This window comes from Ranitomeya variabilis, chromosome 1 (genome assembly GCF_051348905.1).
Source record: "Ranitomeya variabilis isolate aRanVar5 chromosome 1, aRanVar5.hap1, whole genome shotgun sequence".
In the NCBI taxonomy this organism is placed as follows: domain Eukaryota; kingdom Metazoa; phylum Chordata; class Amphibia; order Anura; family Dendrobatidae; genus Ranitomeya; species Ranitomeya variabilis.
Genome location: NC_135232.1, coordinates 686858974 through 686882937, shown reverse-complemented (window position 1 = coordinate 686882937; position 23964 = coordinate 686858974). Strand labels below are relative to the sequence as shown.

The following is a 23964-nucleotide window of genomic DNA, read 5'->3' as shown; positions in this document are numbered from 1 at the left end:
GCTCTGGTCCTAATGAAGCTTTGTGGTCTTTTTTCCCCTCTGGAGCAAATTTGCAGACAGATTGTTTCCTCGTCACTGCAGGGCTTTAAAGGGTCATTTCCATCTTCATAGATACAAGCAACTTTGTAATTTACGATTTATTAAAATTTTCAGCCATTCTTGAGATATTAAAACTTTTCTTTACAGCTCTGACGATTGCTGCTAGACAGCAGGACACGTGCAGCTCTTACAAGCTCTTCTCTATGGAGCTTGTAAGCACTGTTTAGAAGATGGAGCGCGATGTTGGCTCCTAATCACAGCCAGCCAGACCTTGGTCGGTCTCCTAGGCTAAAGCACCATTCCCGTGTCCTGTCACAGATTGCAGAATTCTGGTGTGGAACCTTCATTGACATCTACCATATGTGAATGTTGCCTTAAAGGGTTCTTCGGCGCCGAAGTCATCACTGATAAAACAGGTCTGCGACAAAAAAGCTGTTTGATTATTTTCATCTAATTTCCATGTATTTTGGTGTGCTGAAAACGAAAAAAATATTGAAAAAATCCTGAACGTCGGGATTTGCCACAAAATGCAAAATCCTCTTCAAATTTAGTATATTTTTCTAAATTTTTGGTATTTTTATCTTAGGGTTTTGAAAGTCAAAATTACTATTAAATAATTCACATCAATGCATTGAAGATATACAATGCCAAAAAAATATAACTTTCAAAGAAAAGAACTTTCAGAGTGAGCTAATGAAACCAGCATCAACATGTTGCAAGCTGAACGAGCAGGCTCTGACATGCCGGGCTTGATTCAATTGTTCTATCTTGGTTCTTACCTGTTCACACTTTTTCATCTCAGTTCGTGTTAGCTCGTCATATTCAACCGAGTTTCCCAAAATTAGCATTATGGCTCAGCGGGAGTGTATTAATTCGCCTGACAGTTTCATTTGTGGTGAATATCCTCAAAAAGAAGGGTGGTTTGCATTTAAAGAGGTTGGAGAGAAATTTTTAGGCAATAACAAAGACCCTGACTACAAAAAAATCGTCGGACGAATGCTGAAAGCATTTCAAGCTTTAGGTTGCCTGATGAGTTTGAAAGTGCATTTCCTCCATTCCCACCTTGACAACTTTCCTGAAAATTTGGGAGCTGTGAGAGAAGAGAAAGGTGAAGGATTCCACCAGGACATTAAGGAGATGGAAAGAAGATACCAGGGAAGATGGAGCATTACAATGATGGCAGACTACTGTTGGAAGCTTCAGAGAGACATTCCTGATGCTACTCACAAGAGTAAATGCACCAAGAGAAGCCTCACAGGGAAGAAGAATCAATTTTAGTGTGTGTTAGTAAGCTCATTGCAGTTAAAAAATGATTTTCATGAAACATTTGTAATAAAAAATTAATTTTATGAGTCTATTTTCATTTATTTTGAGGTATTGTCTTATTTAACATAGTTACTTAAATTGTCAGAAAACGTGATGTCCTACGATAAAAAGGAGGTCATTTTCAGATTCAGCACACTTAAAAACATAAAGATTACGTGGAATAACCAAAACAGCTCTTGAAAATTTTTTTTTTGCAGACCTATGTTAAGTAGCGTCTAAGCCTACCTTCGAAAAAAATGCCACATTTAATTTTTAATGAAGCTGTGTGTTTTTTTTTTTTCCTGGCCAAAAATACGCCACAGCCAGACATCACTCTGGAGTTTACAATGTTGTAAGAAATGCGCAATATATGTAGTTAATTTTTTGGGAAAGTTGTAAATTTAAAACCGGAAAAATATTTTTTGTGCCAATTTCATGACCCAGGGAGAAGAGTGGTCTCAAAAAAAGCCCCCATGGACATCCCATTGATCTCAATGTGAACCGTGGAATGCTCCCCCCCCCCCCATGTGGTGTCACTGTGGTGGGGGGAGGGATTACAATTTTATTGACAGGTACCCCATAGGTGATTGCTGGAGCAATAAAAATAAATAAATAAATGATGCATCAAATTTCACCAATATTATTTCAAATTATGTTAGTATAAATATTATATAATACTAGATGGCGGCCCGATTCTAACGCATCGAGTATTCTAGAATATGCATGTCCACGTAGTGTATTGCACAGCCCACGTAGTATACTGCCCAGTTACGTAGTATATTGCCCAGTGACGTAGTATATTGCCCAGTTACGTAGTATATTGCCCAGCCACGTAGTATATTGCACAGAGCCACGTAGTATATTGCCCAGTTACGTAGTATATTGCCCAGCCACGTAGTATATTGCCCAGCGACGTAGTATATTGCCCAGCCACGTAGTATATTGCCCAGCCACGTAGTATATTGCCCAGCCACGTAGTATATTGCACAGAGCCACGTAGTATATTGCCCAGTGAAGTAGTATATTGCCAGTTACGTAGTATATTGCCCAGCAACGTAGTATATTGCCCAGCCACGTAGTATATTGCCCAGCGACGTAGTATATTGCCCAGCCACGTAGTATATTGCCCAGCCACGTAGTATATTGCCCAGTGATGTAGTATATTGCACAGATCCACGTAGTATATTGCCCAGTGACGTAGTATATTGCCCAGCCACGTAGTATATTGCCCAGCCACGTAGTATATTGCCCAGCGACGTAGTATATTGCCCAGCGACGTAGTATATTGCCCAGCGACGTAGTATATTGCCCAGTGACGTAGTATATTGCCCAGTGACGTAGTATATTGCACAGAGCCACGTAGTATATTGCCCAGTGACGTAGTATATTGCCCAGCCACGTAGTATATTGCCCAGCCACGTAGTATATTGCCCAGCCACGTAGTATATTGCCCAGTGACGTAGTATATTGCCCAGTGACGTAGCATATTGCCCAGCCACGTAGTATATTTCCCAGCCACGTAGTATATTGCCCAGTTACGTAGTATCCTGCCCAGCCACGTAGTATATTGCCCAGTGATGTAGTATATTGCCCAGTGACGTAGCATACAGCACAGAGCCACGTAGTATATTGCCCAGCCACGTAGTATATTGCCCAGTTACGTAGTATACTGCCCAGCCACGTAGTATATTGCCCAGCCACGTAGTATATTGCCCAGTGACGTAGTATATTGCCCAGCGACGTAGTATATTGCCCAGTTACGTAGAATATTGCCCAGTTACGTAGCATATTGGCCAGCCACGTAGTATATTGGCCAGCCACGTAGTATATTGCCCAGCTACGTAGTATATTGCCCAGCCACGTAGTATATTGCCCAGCCACGTATGTCACAGGTTAAAAAATAAACATATACTCACCTTCCGAGGGCCCCTTGTAGTTCTGTCGCCTGTGTGCGGAGCAGGCGGCAGCTTCCGGTCCCAGGGTGTGATGACGTCACGGTCACATGACCGTGACGTCATGGCAGGTCCTTGTCGCATACCATCCTTAGCACCGGAACCTGCCGCTTGCATGGAGCGGTCACCGGAGCGTCGCGAGGAGCGGGAAAGGCGGCGGAAGGTGAGTATATAATGATTTTTTTTTTTTTATTATTATTTTTAACATTAGATGTTTTTACTATTGAGGCTGCATAGGCAGCAACAATAGTAAAAACTTGGTCACACAGGGTTAATAGCGGCGGTAACGGAGTGAGTTACCCGCGGCATAACGCGGTCCGTTAACGCTGGCATTAACCCTGTGTGAGCGGTGACTGCGGGGAGTATGGAGGGACTAATCGGACTGTGGCCGTCGCTGATTGGTCGCGGCAGCCATGACAGGCAGCTGGCGAGACCAATCAGCGACTTGGATTCCATGACAGACAGAGGCCGCGACCAATGAATATTATGTACTATGAGTATATAATATATACACATATACATATACACACACACTGTGTTCCAAATTATTATGCAAATTACATTTTTATCAGATTTTCCAAAATGGTCGGTGCAAATGACAGTCATCGCCCGTTAGATTATACATCGAATTTTATTGAAGAAACCTCCCAATGATAGCAGTATAATCTCCAAAATGAATAAAAACTCAAAATGCACTGTTCCAAATTATTAGGCACAGTAGAATTTCTAAACATTTGATATGTTTTAAAGAACTGAAAATGCTCATTTGTGGAATTTGCAGCATTAGGAGGTCACATTCACTGAACAAAAAAGCTATTTAACTCCAAAACATCCCAACAGGCCAAGTTACATGTTAACATAGGACCCTTCTTTGATATCACCTTCACAATTCTTGCATCCATTGAACTTGTGAGTTTTTGGAGAGTTTCTGCTTGTATTTCTTTGCATGAAGTCAGAATCGCCTCCCAGAGCTGCTGTTTTGATGTAAACGGCCTCCCACCCTCATAGATCTTTTGCTTGATGATCCTCTAAAGGTTCTCTATAGGGTTGAGGTCAGGGGAAGATGGTGGCCACACCATGAGTTTATCTCCTTTTATGCCCATAGCAGCCAATGACTCAGAGGTATTCTTTGCAGCATGAGATGGGGCATTGTTAGCATGAAGATGATTTTGCTCCTGAAGGCACGTTTCAGCTTTTTAGACCATAGAAGAAAGTTGTCAGTCAGAAACTCTATATACTTTGCAGAGGTCATTTTCACACCTTCAGGAACCTTAAAGGGCCTTACCAGCTGTTTCCCATGATTCTGGCCCAAAACATGACTCCTCCACCTCCTCGCTGACGTTGCAGCCTTGTTGGGACATGGTGGCCATCCACCAACCATCCACTACTCCATCCATCTGGACCATCCAGGGTTGCTCAACACTTATTAGTAAACAAGACTGTTTGGAAATTAGTCTTCATGTATGTGTGGGCCCAATACAACCATTTCTGCTTGTGAACACTGTTTAAGGGTGGCCGAATAGTAGGTTTATGCACCACAGCAAGCCTTTGAAGGAGCCTACACCTTGAGGTTCGAGGGACTCCAGAGGCACCAGCAGCTTCAAATATCTGTTTGCTGCTTTGTAATGGCTTTTTAGCAGCTGCTCTCTTAATCCGATGAACTTGCCTGGCAGAAATCTTCCTCATTATGCCTTTATCAGCATAAACACATTTGTGCTCAGATACAGCCACAAATCTCTTAACAGTACGATGATCATGCTTATGTTTTTGGAAAATTTCTAATGTTTTCATCCCTTCACCAAGGCATTGCACTATTTGATGCTTTTCAGCAGCAGAGAGATCCTTTTTCTTTCCCATGTTACTTGAAAACTGTGACCTGCTTAATAATGTGGAACATCATTTTTAAGTAGTTTTCCTTCAATTAGAATCACCTGGAAAACCAATTATCACATGTGTTTAAGATTGATTTCAGTGATCCATTGAGCCCTGAGACACAATACCATCCACGTGTTTATTTGAAAAACAAAACAATTAAATCTTTATGACACTTAAATCCAATTTGCACAATAATTTGGAACACAGTGTGTGTATATGTATATATATATATATATATATACACACATACATACACATACAGCCAGAAATGTGTAGACAATGGCCATAAGCCCCCCACGGATGTGTGATCTCCGTTCTTTGCATTAGCAGATACTCAGGATGGCTTCTCCCCCACCCCATCCCTTTTGTGCTCCATCAGGCTCCCGCCCGTAATCAGAGCTGACAATTCCTTTCTGAATGGCACGGGCTCTTACAGACGCGAGGAGGGCGCCGCTTGTATCACTGCCATATGGCCACTCCGAGCCTGATGCCACTGAATCACATCACTGTCTAAGCCACATCCACACTAACGTGCGTGCCAATGACTGCGTCCTCACCAGCCAGTACTATGTAGTGTTCACCCATTAATATAATGCAGCGCAATGAGCAGATGAAATATGTGGCAGCATACACAAAAAATCCCCATTAAAAATACAATATAGAAAATAAAACAAACAAACACATAAATGGCTGCAATTACACTAAGACAATTCATACTGTGCAGAAAATAACTTGTGAAAACCCTAAACTACTACTATGCATTAAGCGATTAATCAGCGCAGCATTATATGTGCACAGCATTGATGCCCTGGTAGAGTCTGTGACAGTGCCGCGCTCAGCTCTGCTACATCTGTATACCGCAGAGAAGTTTACAATGACAGCAGTTGGAGCAGCTGCAGCAAATAAAGTTTTTATGTCTTCATACAAACTTCAGCTTCATTTCCATAAGTGGCGGCAGGTGCTGAATTAACATAATAATGGTGGGACATGTGGAGCGTCCAGCGAAAAAAGTAGCACAAGCAATGGAAATAACTGGGGCAGAGGGGAAAAAAAATCGATATATTGCCCTATGGATGAAAGAGCCGTCTGTGCTGTGATGGAGGGCTCATTCTCACTGCATTTGCAGAGTCTGTTTGCGCATGTTCAATGTGCACAGGTCAAACATGGCCGATAGCATCCTATGGCTTTACCGTGGCATACGCTGGAGGCATCGGCCAAGTAATCCTGCAGACATACCTCCGATGTTCATGGGATGACCCCGAGTGTGTACAGTGCATTGCACCCACTGAGGGGCATATACCATCATGAGGTCTACACCAGCAGGGTCTTAGCATCCACTCACCATTGGGACCAATTAAATGAAAAACATATACTGCACAATATACGTCTGGCGTATAGGTTCAGGATAGTGCATGAAATCAGTGCACATAAGGAAAGCGACCAATAGGACAAACTATTTTTTTTTAAAGGTTATGAATGAGGCCTTAAAGGGAATCTGTCACCAGGGGTAGAGACCCTGATTTGAGCAATGTGTCACTTACTAGGCTGATTTCTGTAGTTTTGCTTATAAACTGCTTTACGTCCCGCAGATCTAGCAGTTCTCTGAATTCTGAGCAATGTATAACCCTGCCCACACCTGTGATAGGATTGGCAGCTTTTTATGTACACTGCACATAGGCAGAAAGCTGCCAATGAGTGGTGGGGGCGGGGTCTGACTACCTGGCAGCAGGTTTACTAGTCCTCTAGTGATTATCTCCTGCTGATAAAACAGTGATTTAAAAAAAACAAAAAAACACTACACTAAGCATCAATTGAATTAGGGTCTCTGCCCCTACACTATGCTGGTCTCAGATGGGGCAGCAAAAACTTGACATTGTAAAGTTATGAATTGTTGGATTATTACTTAACTCCCTTATTTTGCTTTCTTCTCTCACAAACCCCATGCTGCAGTGCAGATTCTATGCCCATTTCATGCTCCTTTAATAGTGGATTCCAACTGCTGCTCAGCAAAGATCGGTACACGATATACCAACCGTTTGTGCATCCGAATTCCTCTGTCTGGGTACGGTGGCCGGATACAGAAAGGATCAGATAGGGAAAGTCCTGTACACGGACTGAATATAGTGTATGGATCTATGAGGACAAGCAGTTGAAAGCAGAGTTGAACGCCAAGTTCCCACAATGAGCATTTGATGCATTTTTTTCTGATGTAGATTTTCTGCATCAATTACACAATTCGGGCTACTTGAGTTTTTAGATGAACTTTTATCGCTTTTTTTTGTCTGTTTTTGGTATGTCACGTTTTAAATATACCTACTTTATTTTGGAAACATACCATTTGCTAAGTTACATAACTTTGACAAAACTATTGATAAAAGTCTTGTGTGGACTACATGTATTTTTACTACCAGAAAAGCAGTGATTTTCCACATCTCATTCAACATATCAACTTTCGCAGTACAAAAAAAACAGCGGGTATGATTATTTTTATAAATCCATTTTGCTGGAACAGTAATTTTTTGTTTTGTACAAAATACTCACAATAGGGAAAGTAACCAAAGTGTATGTGCACAAATAGTCTTTTTTTTGTTTTTGTATTTTTTTTTTTTTACGTTTTTGGAGCTGAAATTCTCCAAATCCTCCTTCGAATCTCAAAATTATTCAAATTAAGTTTCCATGCAGTTTCTACTCTGAAAACTCATCAAACCGGCTCCATGGGCACATAGCCTAAAAGTAGCATGAACCGGCCACGACAGACAGCGCCGCAGCATGGGGATTGGGAAATAAGGAAGCAAAATAAGGTAATGAAGATTACAAAAATTTATAACTTTGCAGTCCCTGGAGGACAAAAAAACAACAACAAAAAATAAAAATAATTTTTAGCTGCTCTTCAAACATAGATAAAAGTAACAAAACCATGTGAATGTTGAGTTTTTCAGGAAGTTTTTGGAGCAGAAAGTGAGCTAAAACGCTCCAAAAAATGTTCAGTTTCTGCTCTGAAAACTTAGCAAAAAGACTCCATGTGCACAGAGTCTTACAATATTTCTGGTGGAGAAGAGTCTGTTCGCTCAGTGCCGCACACATCCGCTTACCGGGAGCCGATCACATCGAAGAGATGCTTCCAGCGGTCATTGACTTTGTTCAGCTTGTTCTCGATCTCCTTGGAGCGGGCCTGGTTGCTGGCATTGATCAGCTGGTCTCCGATTTGCTTCAAGTGAAGTTTATTTTCACTGAAGAGATTTATTTCCTCCATGCAATCCTGCAACGTAATCCCATAAACCGTTATGAGAGCGCAGTAATAAAATACAACCCCCCCCAATTCTCGGAATATTGAATATCCCCATGTCAGAGCACGGGGAACCTGCTCACTATCTGTATATTGTTGATACCATGAAAACAGAGACTGGGATGTTTTGCCACCGATATATTGTGGGTGTTACTATAATATGGCAGGAAGGGACCAGCCGGTGGGTCTGGACCCCCAGTTACAGGAGCACAACCACATGCCCAGGTGGTCACCATGTTTCCTGCACAACCCTCTTAGAAGTAACTATATTTTATCTGAAGTGCTCTTTTACGACTCTGGACTCAAGTCCGTCATCATTGACCAACAAATAGGACCAGAGATCCCAGCAGTGTTTGGCTAGCACCAATTTATATTTATAGACGATGATGGTGGGAGGTTTCCCACTCTGTTGGTTTGGACTCCCCTGAAAAATCTTACTTAGAGGAAACGCGTTGGGAGTAGCGTACCCCTATTCATCACTATCCCCAGCCATCATCACATTGATGACTCCAGCAGTCCTATACAGTGAGAGAGTTCGGAATCTTTATATAATATATGATGCTTGTTTATAATATTTCATGGGGTCTGACCAGTAGGTGTATATGTTGGCATTATGAAACCAATGATGTAATGTGGAGTATTGACTCCTACTAGGTAGTCTACAAATATAAATTGCTGCCAGTCAAACACTGCCGGGATCTCTGGTCCTATTTGTTGGTAACACAATTGTTTATATGTTATGTCCTTGTCTGTTGCACTTTAGTCTAGTAGGACTTTTTGGTTATAGATTTTAATACTTTACATTAAAAGTTAAGTTTTATATTTCCACTCTTGCCATTATACTACTGACCCCTAGTGGTACATCCATTTTTACAATCCATGTGGTATCCATTTTTCTTGTACGGAAAAAAATAAATTAAGCTTTTCCTATCCACTAAGGAATAAAACCACACAGCACTGGGATCACACACGTTCGGCCTCCATGTGCTGTCTTTTTCTTCAGATTTTGAATGGGTGAGCTCGATAAGTGACTTGGATCACAAACAGACATGTCTCCATTTTCTTCTGAGGACACTCGATAGGCAAAATCCCCAAAACATGGCCTCAAGGCTTATTGTTCCCACCGAGTAGTTAATTACCAATGATCATGGAGGGACCCCAGGCAATGAGCTTATTTATAGAGGTCCCTGGGATATGTAGGACGATAGATAAAGCAGAAGAACTTTCTTTGGTGCCACGTAATGAAGCCACCAGCACCATGGCATTAGTGGATTACACATCTGAGACTTAGATACACTTCTGCTCCACGTCCATCCATTCTCCATGTACCTTCTGCAGCTTCTCGATCATTTCCTCAATGTTCACATCGCCGGTCTGTAACACTTTGCTCTCCATCTGGGTCAGCCAGTCGCACAGCTCCTTGTTCTTCTCATTGAACACGTTCCAGGCATTGAGCCGGTCCTCAATCTCCTGCTTCCTCATAGACACCTATAATGGAGGGAAAGCCAGCATCCTTAGTGCGATCATAACATGGAACAAGGTCAACGCAAAAAACAAAACAACAAAATCCGTCATGTCAGCAGCAGGATACACGCAACCCTGACATGGGATAATAGCTTAATCAATCCATTTAGCCTGTCTGTGCCTTTATCAGTTAATTGGATGGATAGACCCCTTCTTGGCTTCGGCGACATCTCCCACTGGGCAGGTGTGTTACTCACTGCATTTACGAATCTACAACTAATGGGTGATGCAAACTGGTAGCCATCATTGGGAAGGTGTTACCATTGGTTATAAAGTCTAAGGGTACTGTCACACTATACGATTTGCCAACGATCACGACCAGCGATACGACCTGGCCGTGATCGTTGGTAAGTGGTTGTGTGGTCGCTGGGGAGCTGTCACACAGTCAGCTCTCCAGCGACCAACGATGCCGAAGGCCCCGGGTAACCAGGGTAAACATCGGGTTACTAAGCGCAGGGCCGCGCTTAGTAACCCGATGTTTACCGTGGTTACCAGCGTAAAAGTAAAAAAAAAACAAACAGTACATACTTACATTCCGGTGTCTGTCCCCCGGCGTTCTGCTTCTCTCCACTGTGTCTGCGCCAGCCGGAAAGCACAGCGGTGACGTCAGACGTCACCGATGTGCTGTGTTTTCCGGCCGGCCGGCGCTCACAGTGCAGAGAAGCAGAACGCCGGGGGACAGACACCGGAATGTGAGTATGTACGGTTTGTTTTTTTTTACTTTTACGCTGGTAACCACGGTAAACATCGGGTTACTAAGCGCGGCCCTGCGCTTAGTAACCCGATGTTTACCCTGGTTACAAGCGAACGCATCGCTGGATCGCTGTCACACACAACGATCCAGCGATGACAGCGGGAGATCCAGCGACGAAATAAAGTTCCAAACGATCTGCTACGACGTACGATTCTCAGCAGGGACCCTGATCGCTGCTGCGTGTCAGACACAGCGGTATCGTATGGATATCGCTAGAACGTCACGGATCGTACCGTCGTAGCGACAAAAGTGCCACTGTGTGACAGTACCCTAAGGGGTAACGTTTCTCCTTGTGGAGAGTGACTTGCCAAGCCTGGCATGTCAGAGTGAGGAGACTTATAAGCCATGCATGCCCCTCTGGGAAACTAAATATACAAATTGTCACTTCATAGAGGAAGAGGACTAGAACTCTAGCGCCACCTATTGGAAGCAGTGATAAATATATCGACTCTTTAATGAGTCTTGCAATAGGACGTAGGATAAAAGCCAAACCAGAATCTCAATTTGTAGACACGGTGTTTCGGGGGTGATGCCCCTCATCAGTGCAAAGTATGAGATCCGATTTCGCTAGTTGAGAGGCTAACACTGAGGTCTGAGGGGTAACTTTTCTCCTTGTGGAAAGTGACAAGCCAAGCCTGGCATGTCAGAGTGAGGAGACTTAGAAGCCATTGGTCATGAGAAATCTCAGTTGTGAAGAATAATACCAATATGTTAGGCTTCTCATATCCTTGGCTTACATACAAAAGCCATAGACATGGTATAGCAGTTGGCCAAGCCATCACTCAGTCATTGGCATGGACTAACCATTAGTATACACAGAGAGGAGCCAGACCCAGGCACTGCTTATCTCCAAAGGGAACATATCAAGCAGTTGACAACTTGGAGCAAAACTAGTCACTTATGTTGTCATTCACAGTTTCCCTGGGAAGTTGCTGCCATAGATGACAATGACGCAAGTTAAGAAACAAATAAACTATTTGGAAAAAATAAATTATTTCTGCCGTGACCTAGGTTTCCATTAGCCATGTACCGCTTTTCAACAATCCCAAATGGCAACTTTTTTGGTAGACATCCATAACTTGGCACGATAAGGCATTAAAGGTCACCAGAAAAGACAAACCAGTCGCCAGGTAGTAGTGCGCAGATCAGATTTAGCACAAATTGCATCAGACGTCTGGAGCAGACTTTTATTTAAGCATTTCTGCCATATTCCTCTCCAACATAGGCTTCATTATCTCAGGACCACAGTTCACAAAGTGATGATTTCAGTGTGGTCGCCCTCACCAATGACATCACACATGACATTGTCATCATACATGACATTGTCAGACTGGGCATTCCTGATACTTTCCAATAAACGAAGGACAGACATTGACTTTCCTCCTTCGCCGCACGTGTTTCATCTCAGACTCCATTACTGTGGGCTGTGCCACCTACCCGCTCCATAATACGACCAGCGACCGCACGTTTCAGCACACGCAGTCGGCTAATCCATTTAGCTGGCTTTTCTACGTAATCACATCCTGTGGATTACTGTACAGCACACACTAGAATTTCCAAATCTACGTCTGCCTGCAGCAGCCATGGCTATTGTCAACCACAAACATTTCGGCAATTATTTCAGATCTGCAATTCTGCTGTAAAAAAAACAAACAGCCAAATCGCAATTATGAATTACACTGAACTCTATGGGAGGTGGTCCGCATGCAAATTTGTGACCGAAAATCAAACATTGTGGTGCAGTAGGTCACGATGTGACACCATTGGAAAGCATTCGATGCCATAAAGGAGAAAATAATATTTTATAATATATGTGCGTATATATATATATATATATATATATATATACCCCCTTTCTGGCATTCGAATGATATATAAATATTGGCACCAAAGAACCCATTTTCCGGAGGGGATTGGGGATGTACATGGTAACATGGCGAGTACCTAAAATATCACATAATGACCCACAACTCATAAGGCCTTGATGATACAGGATCTGCACCCAAAATCTACAAGTACACAGGGCCTACATCTTGCACACGTTGTAGGAACATAATACGTTTTTTCTAATCCATTTCATGCCCATATGCGTCGTATTACAGCACTAGCCTAGTGGAAGACATTTTACAAAGACTCGACCGCGCACAACGGAGAAAATCTGCAGTGGCGATGTGAACTCATATAGTGGCCCGTCAGGCTATCCTGTGGATTTCTACTGAAGATTTCACCCTCTGAGCGCAGTCATTCGGTCATATACATCGGATGGACTAGCCGCAATCCGAGCATGTGACTGCTTCATCTACGCTGCAGCCCGGGTGGGGATAGCCGCCGGCCAGTCCGTCCACTGCGTTCCCATCTCTGTCCAATTTATACGGCCGTCTGACTGCGCTATTTGGGGTAAATCTGCAGCGGAAATTTCACACCACCACTTGGAACAAGTTTTGCAGCCTGCAGATATACACCCTGCAAACACAGCCTCAGGCCTCGTTCCCATGTGCGTTTTTCCACCATGTTTTCGGTAGCTGTTCTCACCAAATGTGAATATATTGCGTCACTTTTTGTTTTGCGTGCAATTTTTTAGTGCTGAAATGCTACAATTACTCTCTTAAAAATGAACACGCACAAAAGAAAATGGCCAGATCTGCCGCATATTAAAGCACTAACTGGGCATGAGTTTCCATAAAATCACTTCCATTTTGATTGATTTTTCTGCACACACAAAAAACGCATTTCTGGGAACGTAGTCTAATTTATGGTGCTGAAATGCTGTAGGTTTTTGCCAAGGATTTAAGAACAAAAAGGTTAAGCCCAGAAGAGATGTTGGAACAACACCAGAAGCATACAGGCTTTTCTTTTTTTTTCCCACTCCCCTTTATGACACCTACAAATGTCCCATTACCGGACTGCAAATATTATCGCCTAGAACAATAATAGGAAGCTGTAAACTAAACAGGCACAACTACATCAGGACAAAATTAAGCACAAAAATTAAAATGCAAAGATCACCTACTGACGTAGCAGAGGGGCAACTGTCTGTGTTATTTATGTTTTACATAGGACTGCGAGTAAACGTATGGCGTTATTTGTACAATAGGCACCACCACTTGTATCTGTGCAGTGACATTCCGCAACAATGTAGCAAGTGATACAGTAGTAGCGGACTGTGTTGTAGCACAAGCTATGTTACATATGGCGGTCCTACACACTCACCCGCAGGCAGAGTTCTTCCCACTGCCGGTGGAGCGCCTCCACTTGGTTATTGAGCACAATTCCATCCTCCGCTATGATGTATTGGGATAACTCCGACTTCATGTCATCCAGATCTTTTAAACTATCTCCCCACTCATCCAGGGCTTCCTCGAGCTCCTGCATTGAAACACAAGGGACAAGACACACAGCTTCAGCTCTGGCTTTTTTTGCAAACCTGTTTAATCTTGTGATTGGTCAGTGGAGTGGGGGGAGGGGAGGATGGGAAGGGGGGTGGGTGTTTGTCCATGCACAATCACTGTGGGACAATGCTAAGCCTCCCCTGTAGCTGCAAGGCCAACTGCAACAGGCTGCTGAGCCGCCCTCATCTGGCGCTCAAGGTGTTAAGTCCGAGAAGGCTTGGGAACTATACAAGGAACAGGCTGGGAAGGAAGAGCTGCAGGGATAACACTTCCTGGCCAGGAGACTTCTGAATGTTTACTGATTGTTGCCCTTGGAAGGAGAGAATTCATTTCTTAATATGTAAAATTATGCAGTTCGGCGATTAAAAAAAAATAATAATTTGCATGAAGACATTATTAATAGTGATGAGCGAATATACTCGTTACTTGAGATTTCTCGAGCACGCTATGCGATTATTTGCAACTTTTTCAAAATCGACATAAAAATGGCTAAAAGCCAAAACTAAATCACCCCTCTAAGTGTAAAATGTTGGGGATTACAATATGTCCATCGGTACAAAGCCTTTAAGTTAAAGGGGATGTCAAAGATTAGATAAAAATGGCTTCTTTCTTCCAGAAACAACGCCACCCCTGTGACCATGGGTTGTGTCTTGGTATTTTAAATCAGTCCCATTGAAGTGAATGGAGCTGACCTGCAATATCACGCACAACCCATGTTTTGGGGGTGGCGCTGTTTCTGTAAGAAAGCAGCCATGTTTTTCTAAGCAGTCGATACCCCTGTATTCCCTTTAGCTAAGCCCTGAGGGAAATTATCAGCTACGCCATGGGATTCCGGAAAAGGCTCAAATGAACCCATGTGGCATAGTTGGCAACTGCCATCCAGGGCAAAGGTATTTTATCTCCTGTGAAGGAAGGATTGGGCATGTTGAACTTTGAGGCCTGATTCTTTTTTTTACCCAGGGGAGATTAGCCGCCACCAGAGCTATCAGGCATCGGCTTATTCCCCTTTCCCTTGCTCAGATGGTCCTTCCTTACCTTCAGTGGACCCTTGGCTATTTGCAGCTCCTCGTGAAGCGTTGGCAGTGGATCGTCTACTCTCGCTTTCAGGTCACGAAGAGATTTCCTTTTGTCCACGATTATATTTTCAAAAATGTGTCTTTTCTACAAAAAATAATGTATAAATGGCAGCCAGGCGTGATATTCGATTACATTGTACATGTATCACAGGACTAGAAAAACATGGCCGCTTTCTTCCAAAAATAGCGCCACACGTGGCCACAGGTTGTGTGTGGTATTGCCACCCAGCACAATTCCACTTCAATGCAGCTGTGGGGCAATACCAGACACAACCCATAGATGTGTGTGGGCTTGTTTGTGGAGGCAGCCATGTTTATCTAATCCAGGACATTCCTTTAATATGTTGTTGGAGCCGCTAACCTGAGTGATGCCACTGAAGTGTGTAAGAGCCTCCTGCAGCTGCTGCACCGTGCTCCGCCACAGCTCCTGAAGAAGTGTCAGATCTCGCTGAAGGAGCAACTTAGATTCCGGCTCAGCGACCGACAATACGTCCTGACAATGGCGGACAGTGGTGACGTAGCCTGGCTGTAACCTGCCCAGACGCCTCTCCTTGTCCTGTTCAGGAACAGGTTGGATATTAATTTAAGCCAGAGGGTGATATTCTTTTTTTCCAATCTATTTTTATTTTCTGTTTGTAGATAATGGGGCGACCAACAGAAGAGATATACATTATAGCGGCCACATAGACCATAGGCAACAATACACTGGCTCTGACTTATTGTGAAGGGAGGGGGAGGTGGTGAGCTGTTACATCATCAATATGATTGGTGGATTTGGTGTTTTCTACTGTTTAAAGATGAGTTATCAGTCATTTAACAGGAGGGGAGGAGGAGGTGAGCTGTGATATCACCTATTGTGAATGGTGGGTCCAGTGTTATCTACTGTATATAGAGGTGTTATCAGTCCTTGTACAGGAGGAGGAGGTGAGCTGTGACATCACCTATTGTGAATGGTGGATCCTGTGTAATCTACTGTATATAGAGGTGTTATCAGTCATTGTACAGGAGGAGGTGGTGAGCTGTGACATCATCTACTGTGAATGGTGGATCCTGTATCATCTACTGTATATAGAGGTGTTATCAGTCATTGTACAGGAGGAGGTGAGCTGCGACATCATCTACTGTGAATGGTGGATCCTGTGTTATCTACTGTATATGAAGGTGTTATCAGTCCTTGTACAGGAGGAGGAGGTGAGCTGTGACATCACCTATTGTGAATGGTGGATCCTGTGTTATCTACTGTATATAGAGGTGTTATCAGTCATTGTACAGGAGGAGGTGAGCTGCGACATCATCTACTGTGAATGGTGGATCCTGTGTTATCTACTGTATATGAAGGTGTTATCAGTCATTGCACAGGAGGAGGAGGTGAGCTGTGACATCACCTATTGTGAATGACGGGTCCTGTGTTATCTACTGTATATAGAGGTGTTATCAGTCATTGTATGGAAGGGGGTGAGCTGTGATATCACCTATTAACCCTTTACTGCCATCGGACGGAACAGTATGTCCGATGGCAGAACCCCCGATTTGATGTGGGCTCCGGCGGTGAGCCCGCATCAAAGCCGGGACATGTCAGCTGTTTTGAACAGCTGACATTTGCCTGCTATAGGCGCAGGTGGCATTGCGATCCACCCACACCAAACTCTGACAGCGGCATTTAACAAGCGCTTCCGGACGGAAATGCGTGTACCGGTGACCCCCGTCACATGACCGGGGGTCATCGGTGCATCAGCATGACAACCAGAGGTCTCCTTGAGACCTCTATGGTTTTTGATGCCAGATTGCTATGAGCGCCTCCCTGTGGTCGGCGCTCATAGCAGTGCTGTCATGCTGCTACATAGAGGCGATCTGAGCACCGTTCCTATGTAGCAGAGCCGATCAAGTTGTGGCAGCTTCTAGCATGCCAAAATTAAATTAAAAAAAAAAACTTTAAAAAAAATATGAAAAAAAATAAAAAAAATATAAAAATTCAAATTACCCCCCTTTCTCGTTATTCAAAATAAAACAATAAAAAAAGAAATCAAACCTACACATATTTGGTATTGCCACGTTCAGAATCACCCGATCTATCAATAAAAAAAAAAGGATTAACCTGATCGCTAAACGGCGTAGCGAGAAAAAAAAGTAAAAACGCCAGAATTACATTTAATAACGGGCGATCAAAAGAACGTATCTGCACCAAATTGGTATCATTTAAAACGTCACCTCGGCACACAAAAAAAAAATCCTCACCCAACCCCAGATCACGAAAAATGGAGACGCTACGGGTATTGGAAAATTGCATAATTTATTTTTTCTTTAGCAAAGTTTGGAATTTTTTTTCACCACTTACAGTAGATGAAAAATAACCTAGACATGTTTGGTGTCTATGAACTCGTAATGACCTGGAGAATCATAATGGCAGATCAGTTTTAGCATTTAGTGAACCTAGCAAAAAAGCCAAACAAAAAACAAGTGTGGGATTGCACTTTTTTTGCAATTTCACCGCACTTGGAATATTTTTCCTGTTTTTTAGTACACACATGGTAAAACCCGTGGTGTCGTTCAAAAGTACAACTTGTTCCGCCTCACATGGCCATATTGGCGGAAAAATAAAAGTTATGAGATTGAGGGGAGAGAAAAATGACACTGCAAAACCGAAAAAAGCTCTGAGGGTTACGAATGGTGGATCCAGTGTTATCTACTGTATATAGGTGTTTTCAGACATTGTACAGTAGGAGGTGAGCTGTGATATCACCTATTGTGAATGGTGGATCCTGTGATATCTGCTGTATATAGAGGTGTAATCAGTCATTGTACAGGAGGAGGAGGTGAGCTGTGACACCACCTATTGTGAATGGTGGATCCTGTGATATCTGCTGTATATAGAGGTGTTATCAGTCATTGTACAGGAGGAGGTGAGCTGTGACATCATCTATTGTGATTGGTGGATCTTGTATTATTTACTGTATATAGAGGTGTTATCAGTCATAGTACAGGAGGAGGAGGTGAGCTGTGACATCACCTATTGTGTATGGTGGATCCTGTATTATCTACTGTATATAGAGGTGTTATCAGTAATTGTACAGGAGGAGGAGGTGAGCTGTGACATCACCTATTGTGAATGGTGGATCCTGTGTTATCTACTGTATATAGAGGTGTTATCAGTCATTGTACAGGGGGGGAAGTGAGCTGTGACATCACCTATTGAGAACGGTGGATCCTGTGTTATCTACTGTATATAGAGGGGTTATCAGTCATTGTACAGGAGGGGGAGGTGAGCTGTGACATCACCTATTGAGAATGGTGGATCCTGTGTTATCTACTGTATATAGAGGTGTTATCAGTCATTGTACAGGAGGAGGTGAGCTGTGACATCACCTATTGTGAATGGTGGATCCTGTGATATCTAATGTATTTTGTTCACTGCTTTTAGGCATATTACATTTCCTACCTTAAAGTCATACATCAGTTTTTGTGTGTTGATTAAACTGTGACATTTCTGGCGTCTGACACTAGATACAGCTTCTTGTACGCCATGTAAGTGCTGTTCCAGGCTTTGCTTGGAGACTCGGAACTGCCACCATTGCTTCAGGAGGGCACATATTTCCTTTTTCTTCCGCTGCACCAGCCTGATCACGCTCTGCCACTTCTCCTTTAGGGACGTAAGCTTTAGAATAAACTCGTTTCTGAGGAAGAGCAAACATTTTATTATTTTTTTGGTCTAGCTATGTAAATATGAAAATGGCACAAGTCGTCAATATAAGAGGATACTGATTAAAGCAAAGGGACGTTGTATCACAGGTGCCAACCAAGAGGGTTCGTGTTCTACATGCAAATTTCGTCAACAATTTGCCAAGGATTTCATTCTATGTAATCCTATCCGTTTGATTGCATTTTGATGGAAACAAAAATCACACAATTACATAAAATGTTCGCTATGGGAGGAGAACATGAGCTTATAGAGACCCTGCTCCAAAATATTCTAGCATCTAGAACATGCCATGGTAAAGGGATAAAATAAAGATAAACTAGGTACCTGTTTTGCTCATCCTCCAATTCTAAGACACTCAAAGCTTTGTTCACAAAAGTAGGTAAAATGTGCTCATTTATGGTGATTTCAGCTTGAAGCCTCTGAAAAAACAAGGCATTCATTTACATTACAAATATCCATTATAGTAGACAGCGACCAGCCATAAGATTAACAGCATATCCCGACTCATCTTATGACAATGGCAATGAGGAATCATTTGACAAACAGTTCAAAGTGTTGACTTGACCTCCAAATTCTCTAGATTTTAATCTGATTGATCATCTATGGGATGTGCTGGAAAAACAAGTCCATGCAGCCCACACATCACAATTTACAGGACTAAAGGGGAATGTGTCAGGATATTTTTCTAATGAAACTAGTGTTATACCTGTATAGCTACAAATATGACTATACAAACGATACATTTCTTGTAGTAATCCGTTGAGGCAACACTGAGAAATCAAGCTTTAAAGCCACATGCAAATTAGCCTGTAAAAGAACTGTGGGCGTGTCTGTGCACTACAAGTGCTTCACGACGCCCCCCTGCCACCCTAAAAGTAAGTGTAAATGGGGGGCCTTTAGTCTGGGGTGATAGATGGGGAGGGGCTACTTAGGGATAAATGAGGGCCCCATTAAATCATCTCTCCTTTCACTCCTGACTGACTGCACCTCCTCCCTCTATATGACCCCTGATTGAGTCCACTCCCACTATACAGTGCCTTGCGAAAGTATTCGGCTCCCTGGAACTTTTCAACCTTTTCCCACATATCATGCTTCAAACATAAAGATACCAAATGTAAATTTTTGGTGAAGAATCAACAACAAGTGGAACACAATTGTAAAGTTGAACAAAATTTATTGCTTATTTACATTTTTGGGGAAATTCAAAAACGGAAAAGTGGGGCATGCAATATTATTGGGCCCCTTTTCTTTCAGTGCAGCAAACTCACTCCAGAAGTTCATTGTGGATCCAATGTTGTCCTAAATGCCTAATGATGATAAATATAATCCACCTGTGTGTAATCAAGTCTCTGTATAAATGCACCTGCTCTGTGATAGTCTCAGGGTTCTGTTTGAAGCACAGAGAGCATCATGAAGACCAAGGAACACAACAGGCAGGTCCTTGATACTGTTGTGGAGAAGTTTAAAGCCGGATTTGGATACAAAATGATTTCCAAAACTTTAAACATCCCAAGGAGCACTGTGCAAGCGATCATATTGAATGGAAGGAGTATCGTACCACTGCAAATCTACCAAGACCCGGCCGTCCCTCTAAACTTTCATCTCAAGCAAGGAGAAGACTGATCAGAGATGCAACCAAGAGGCCCACGATCACTCTGGATGAACTGCAGAGATCAACAGCTGAGGTGGGACAGTCTGTCCATAGGACAACAATCAGTCGTACACTGTACAAATCTGGCCTTTATGGAAGAGTGACAAGAAGAAAGCCATTTCTCAAAGATATCCATATAAAAAGTGTTGTTTAAAGTTTGCAACAAGCCACCTGGGAGACACACCAAACATGTGGAAAAAGGTGCTCTGGTCAGATGAAACCAAAATGGAACTTTTTGGCAACAATGCCAAATGATATGTTTGGCGTAATGGTAACATAGCTCATCATCCTGAACACACCATCCCCACTGTCAAACATGGTGGTGGCAGCATCATGGTTTGGGCCTGCTTTTCTTCAGCAGGGACAGGGAAGATGGTTAAAATTGATGGGAAGATGGATGGAGCCAAATACAGGACCATTCTTGAAGAAAACATGTTTGAGTCTGCAAAAGACCTGAGACTGGGACAGAGATTTGTCTTCCAACAAGACAATGATCCCAAACATAAAGCAAAATCTACAATGGAATGATTCACAAATAAACGTATCCAGGTGTTAGAATGGCCAAGTCAAAGTCCAGACCTCAATCCAGTCGAGAATCTGTGGAAAGAGTTGAAAACTGCTGTTCACAAACGATCTCCATCAAACCTCACTGAGCTCGAGCTGTTTGCCAAGGAAGAATGGGCAAGAATTTCAGTCTCTCGATGTACAAAACTGATAGAAACATACCCCAAGCGACTTGCAGCTATAATCGCAGCAACAGTTGGCGCAACAAAGTATTAAGTTAAAGGGGCCGAATAATATTGCATGCCCCACTTTTCAGTTTTTGAATTTCCACAAAAATGCAAAATAACCAATAAATTTCGTTCAACTTCACAATTGTGTTCCACTTGTTGTTGATTCTTCACCAAAAATTTACATTTGGTATCTTTATGTTTGAAGCATGATATGTGGGAAAAGGTTGAAAAGTTCCAGGGAGCCGAATACTTTCGCAAGGCACTGTATCACCCCTGACTGAGCCCTCCCCCACTATATGACCCCTGACTTAGCCCCCTCCCTTGTATCAGTCCTGACTGCACCCCCTCCTCATATCACCCCTGCTGAACCCTCTCGCCCCAGTATCACCCTGACTGGGCCCCTGAACCCCTACATTACCCCTGACTGCGCCACCTCCCTCTATATCACCCCTGACTGAGCCCTCTCCCACTATATCACCCCTGACTGCACCCCCTGTATCACCCCTGCTGAATCCCCTCGCCCCAGAATCACCATGACTGCTATAGCCCCTGTACCCCTGTATTACCCCTGACTGAGCCCTCTCCCACTATATGACCTCTGACTGAGACTCCTCCCTTGTATCACCCCTGACTGCACCCCCTCCCCCGTATCATCCCTGCTGAACCCCCTCACCCCGGAATCACCCTGACTGAACCCCTGTATTACCCCTGACTGCGCCACCTCCCACTATATCACCCCTGATTGAGCCTCTCCCACTATATCACCCCTGACTGAAATTCCCACCCCCGAATCACCCCAGCTGAACTCCCTCACCTCAGAATCACCTTGACTGAGCCCCTCTACCCCTATATCACCCCTGACTGCACCACCTCCCCCTGTATCATCCTGATTGAGCCTCTTTCCCCCTGTATTGCCTCGGACTGCACCACCTCCCCCTGTATTACCCCTGACTGACTGTCCCCTCCCCCTCTATCACCCCTGACTGCGCCACCTTCCCCTTTATCACCCCTGAGTGACTGAGTCCCCTTCCCCTGCATCACCCTTGACAGTGCCTCCCCCTCTGTATCACCCCTGATTGAGCCCTCCTCCCCCTATATCACCCCTGACTAAAACTTTTCTTTCCCTGCTACTAACAAAATGAGGCCCTTCATAAAACGTTATGGCCTTATAGGTGGCAGAGAGATTTCTGTAAAAAGTGTATGGGGGGATGTGAGGGAAAAAGCTTTCGATATTACTCCAATGCCATACATTACTGATTTAGGACCCCCACAACTAGTAGAGGGGGCATTCACATAATGTATTTGCTGCAGAAAACAAACAGCAAATTAACAGCGGAAATATACACAGACATTGTGCAGATATTGTGCAGACATTGCTGCTTTTACTAATATGTAATGTCGCACCTTTACCACTGACCTGATTCTTTGTATTGCAAAGGATGAAATCGGTGGTGAATATCCGCAGCATAAATTGACACATTGTTCATGTTAAATCTGCATCAGTCAATACCCACTGTGGATTTTCTCAGGGTATAGATGTCATAAAATCCCCTCCACTACCCTGGTGCTATAACACATTGGCCTAGTGGTTAATAAACACCACGGAACATTGATCATTGAGTTTGAACCAAAATGTGGGCGCCAACCCCTGCTATATCACTAAAACGTGTACTACCTTATGTTATACCCTGATATTAGCGTGTTATATTGTACAGTTGGTGGTCTTGTATTTATTTCTATGTAGCTACATAGAGGGTCACAAGAATGATTTTCTCTGGTTCTGGTGGGCCCAAGGTGCTCCAGTCCGACGCTGCATACATGCATGGGAATGAACCCCCACCAAAAAATAAATTTCACTACCCATAATGGTTTCTTTAGGTTTCTCTACTAGGAAGGTGCTATTAGTTCCCTGAAGTCACATACCTCAAAGATTTCCTGTTGCTTTCTCAGGCCTTCGAATGTTCCTGCAATTCCCACTGTCAGATTGTCCTCCATCTTCTCCAGACACAGAATCCAGGTCTCGTAATTCTGGATAAAGTTATTTTTTTCCAGCTCAACCATCCGATGTTGCCTGTTTAGGAGACATTATCAATGGTCATTTTTTGGAAATGGATCGGCCCATATATACGCTTATTCCACAATAAAATGGGTTGTATGCAGCTTTTTTTTGTAAACGGGCAGTCTCTGAATGGAGAGATTCACGTGAATGGTATTTAGTTGCAATACTAGAAAAATCCAACAAACTAGAGTGGAGCTGGTTTAGCTAAAAATGCACCAGTACAAACCACTTAATAAAAGTAATAAACATTTGGCCTCGTAGTTTGCAAACAGTTGACTACGGATGTCACAGCTAGACCCTAAAGGCCCCTAAACACATTATATGAGTGTCATAGCCGATTGGCCGACCATCTGATGTGTATGGGCGCCTACAGACTTTCCCCTGAAAAAAAGATGTTTGGGTAGAGAAGGATGTTGGTCCGGAAAGATAAGCAGCTGCCACAGGTATCTGACAGTGACTGTCTCCTATCTCCCTAATGAAAACACATGAATGCTCAGCAGGCCGAGCACTCATGTGTATGGGAGATGGAACGAACGGTCAGCCGACAGCTATCTAATGTGCATAGCCTGCGCAATGATGTGTTGATGAATTTCCCAACAAGTGTTGCAGTATTTGCAGTAAAA

At 43.3% G+C, this 23964-nt stretch overlaps 1 protein-coding gene across 2 annotated transcripts in view; it reads right to left on the bottom strand.

Annotated features, from left to right (window-relative positions):
* Positions 1–23964, bottom strand: part of SYNE2 (spectrin repeat containing nuclear envelope protein 2) — a 424330-nt gene that overhangs the window by 37042 nt on the left and 363324 nt on the right. For both annotated transcript variants that reach the window (XM_077265969.1, XM_077265976.1), the window contains exons 92-99: positions 23206–23353; positions 19222–19316; positions 18637–18871; positions 15562–15756; positions 15160–15285; positions 13946–14101; positions 9787–9945; positions 8264–8430 (exon numbers count right to left, since the gene is read on the bottom strand). In XM_077265969.1, coding sequence (XP_077122084.1) covers positions 8264–8430; positions 9787–9945; positions 13946–14101; positions 15160–15285; positions 15562–15756; positions 18637–18871; positions 19222–19316; positions 23206–23353 — 1281 coding nt within the window. The remainder of the gene's footprint in view (positions 1–8263; positions 8431–9786; positions 9946–13945; positions 14102–15159; positions 15286–15561; positions 15757–18636; positions 18872–19221; positions 19317–23205; positions 23354–23964) is intronic.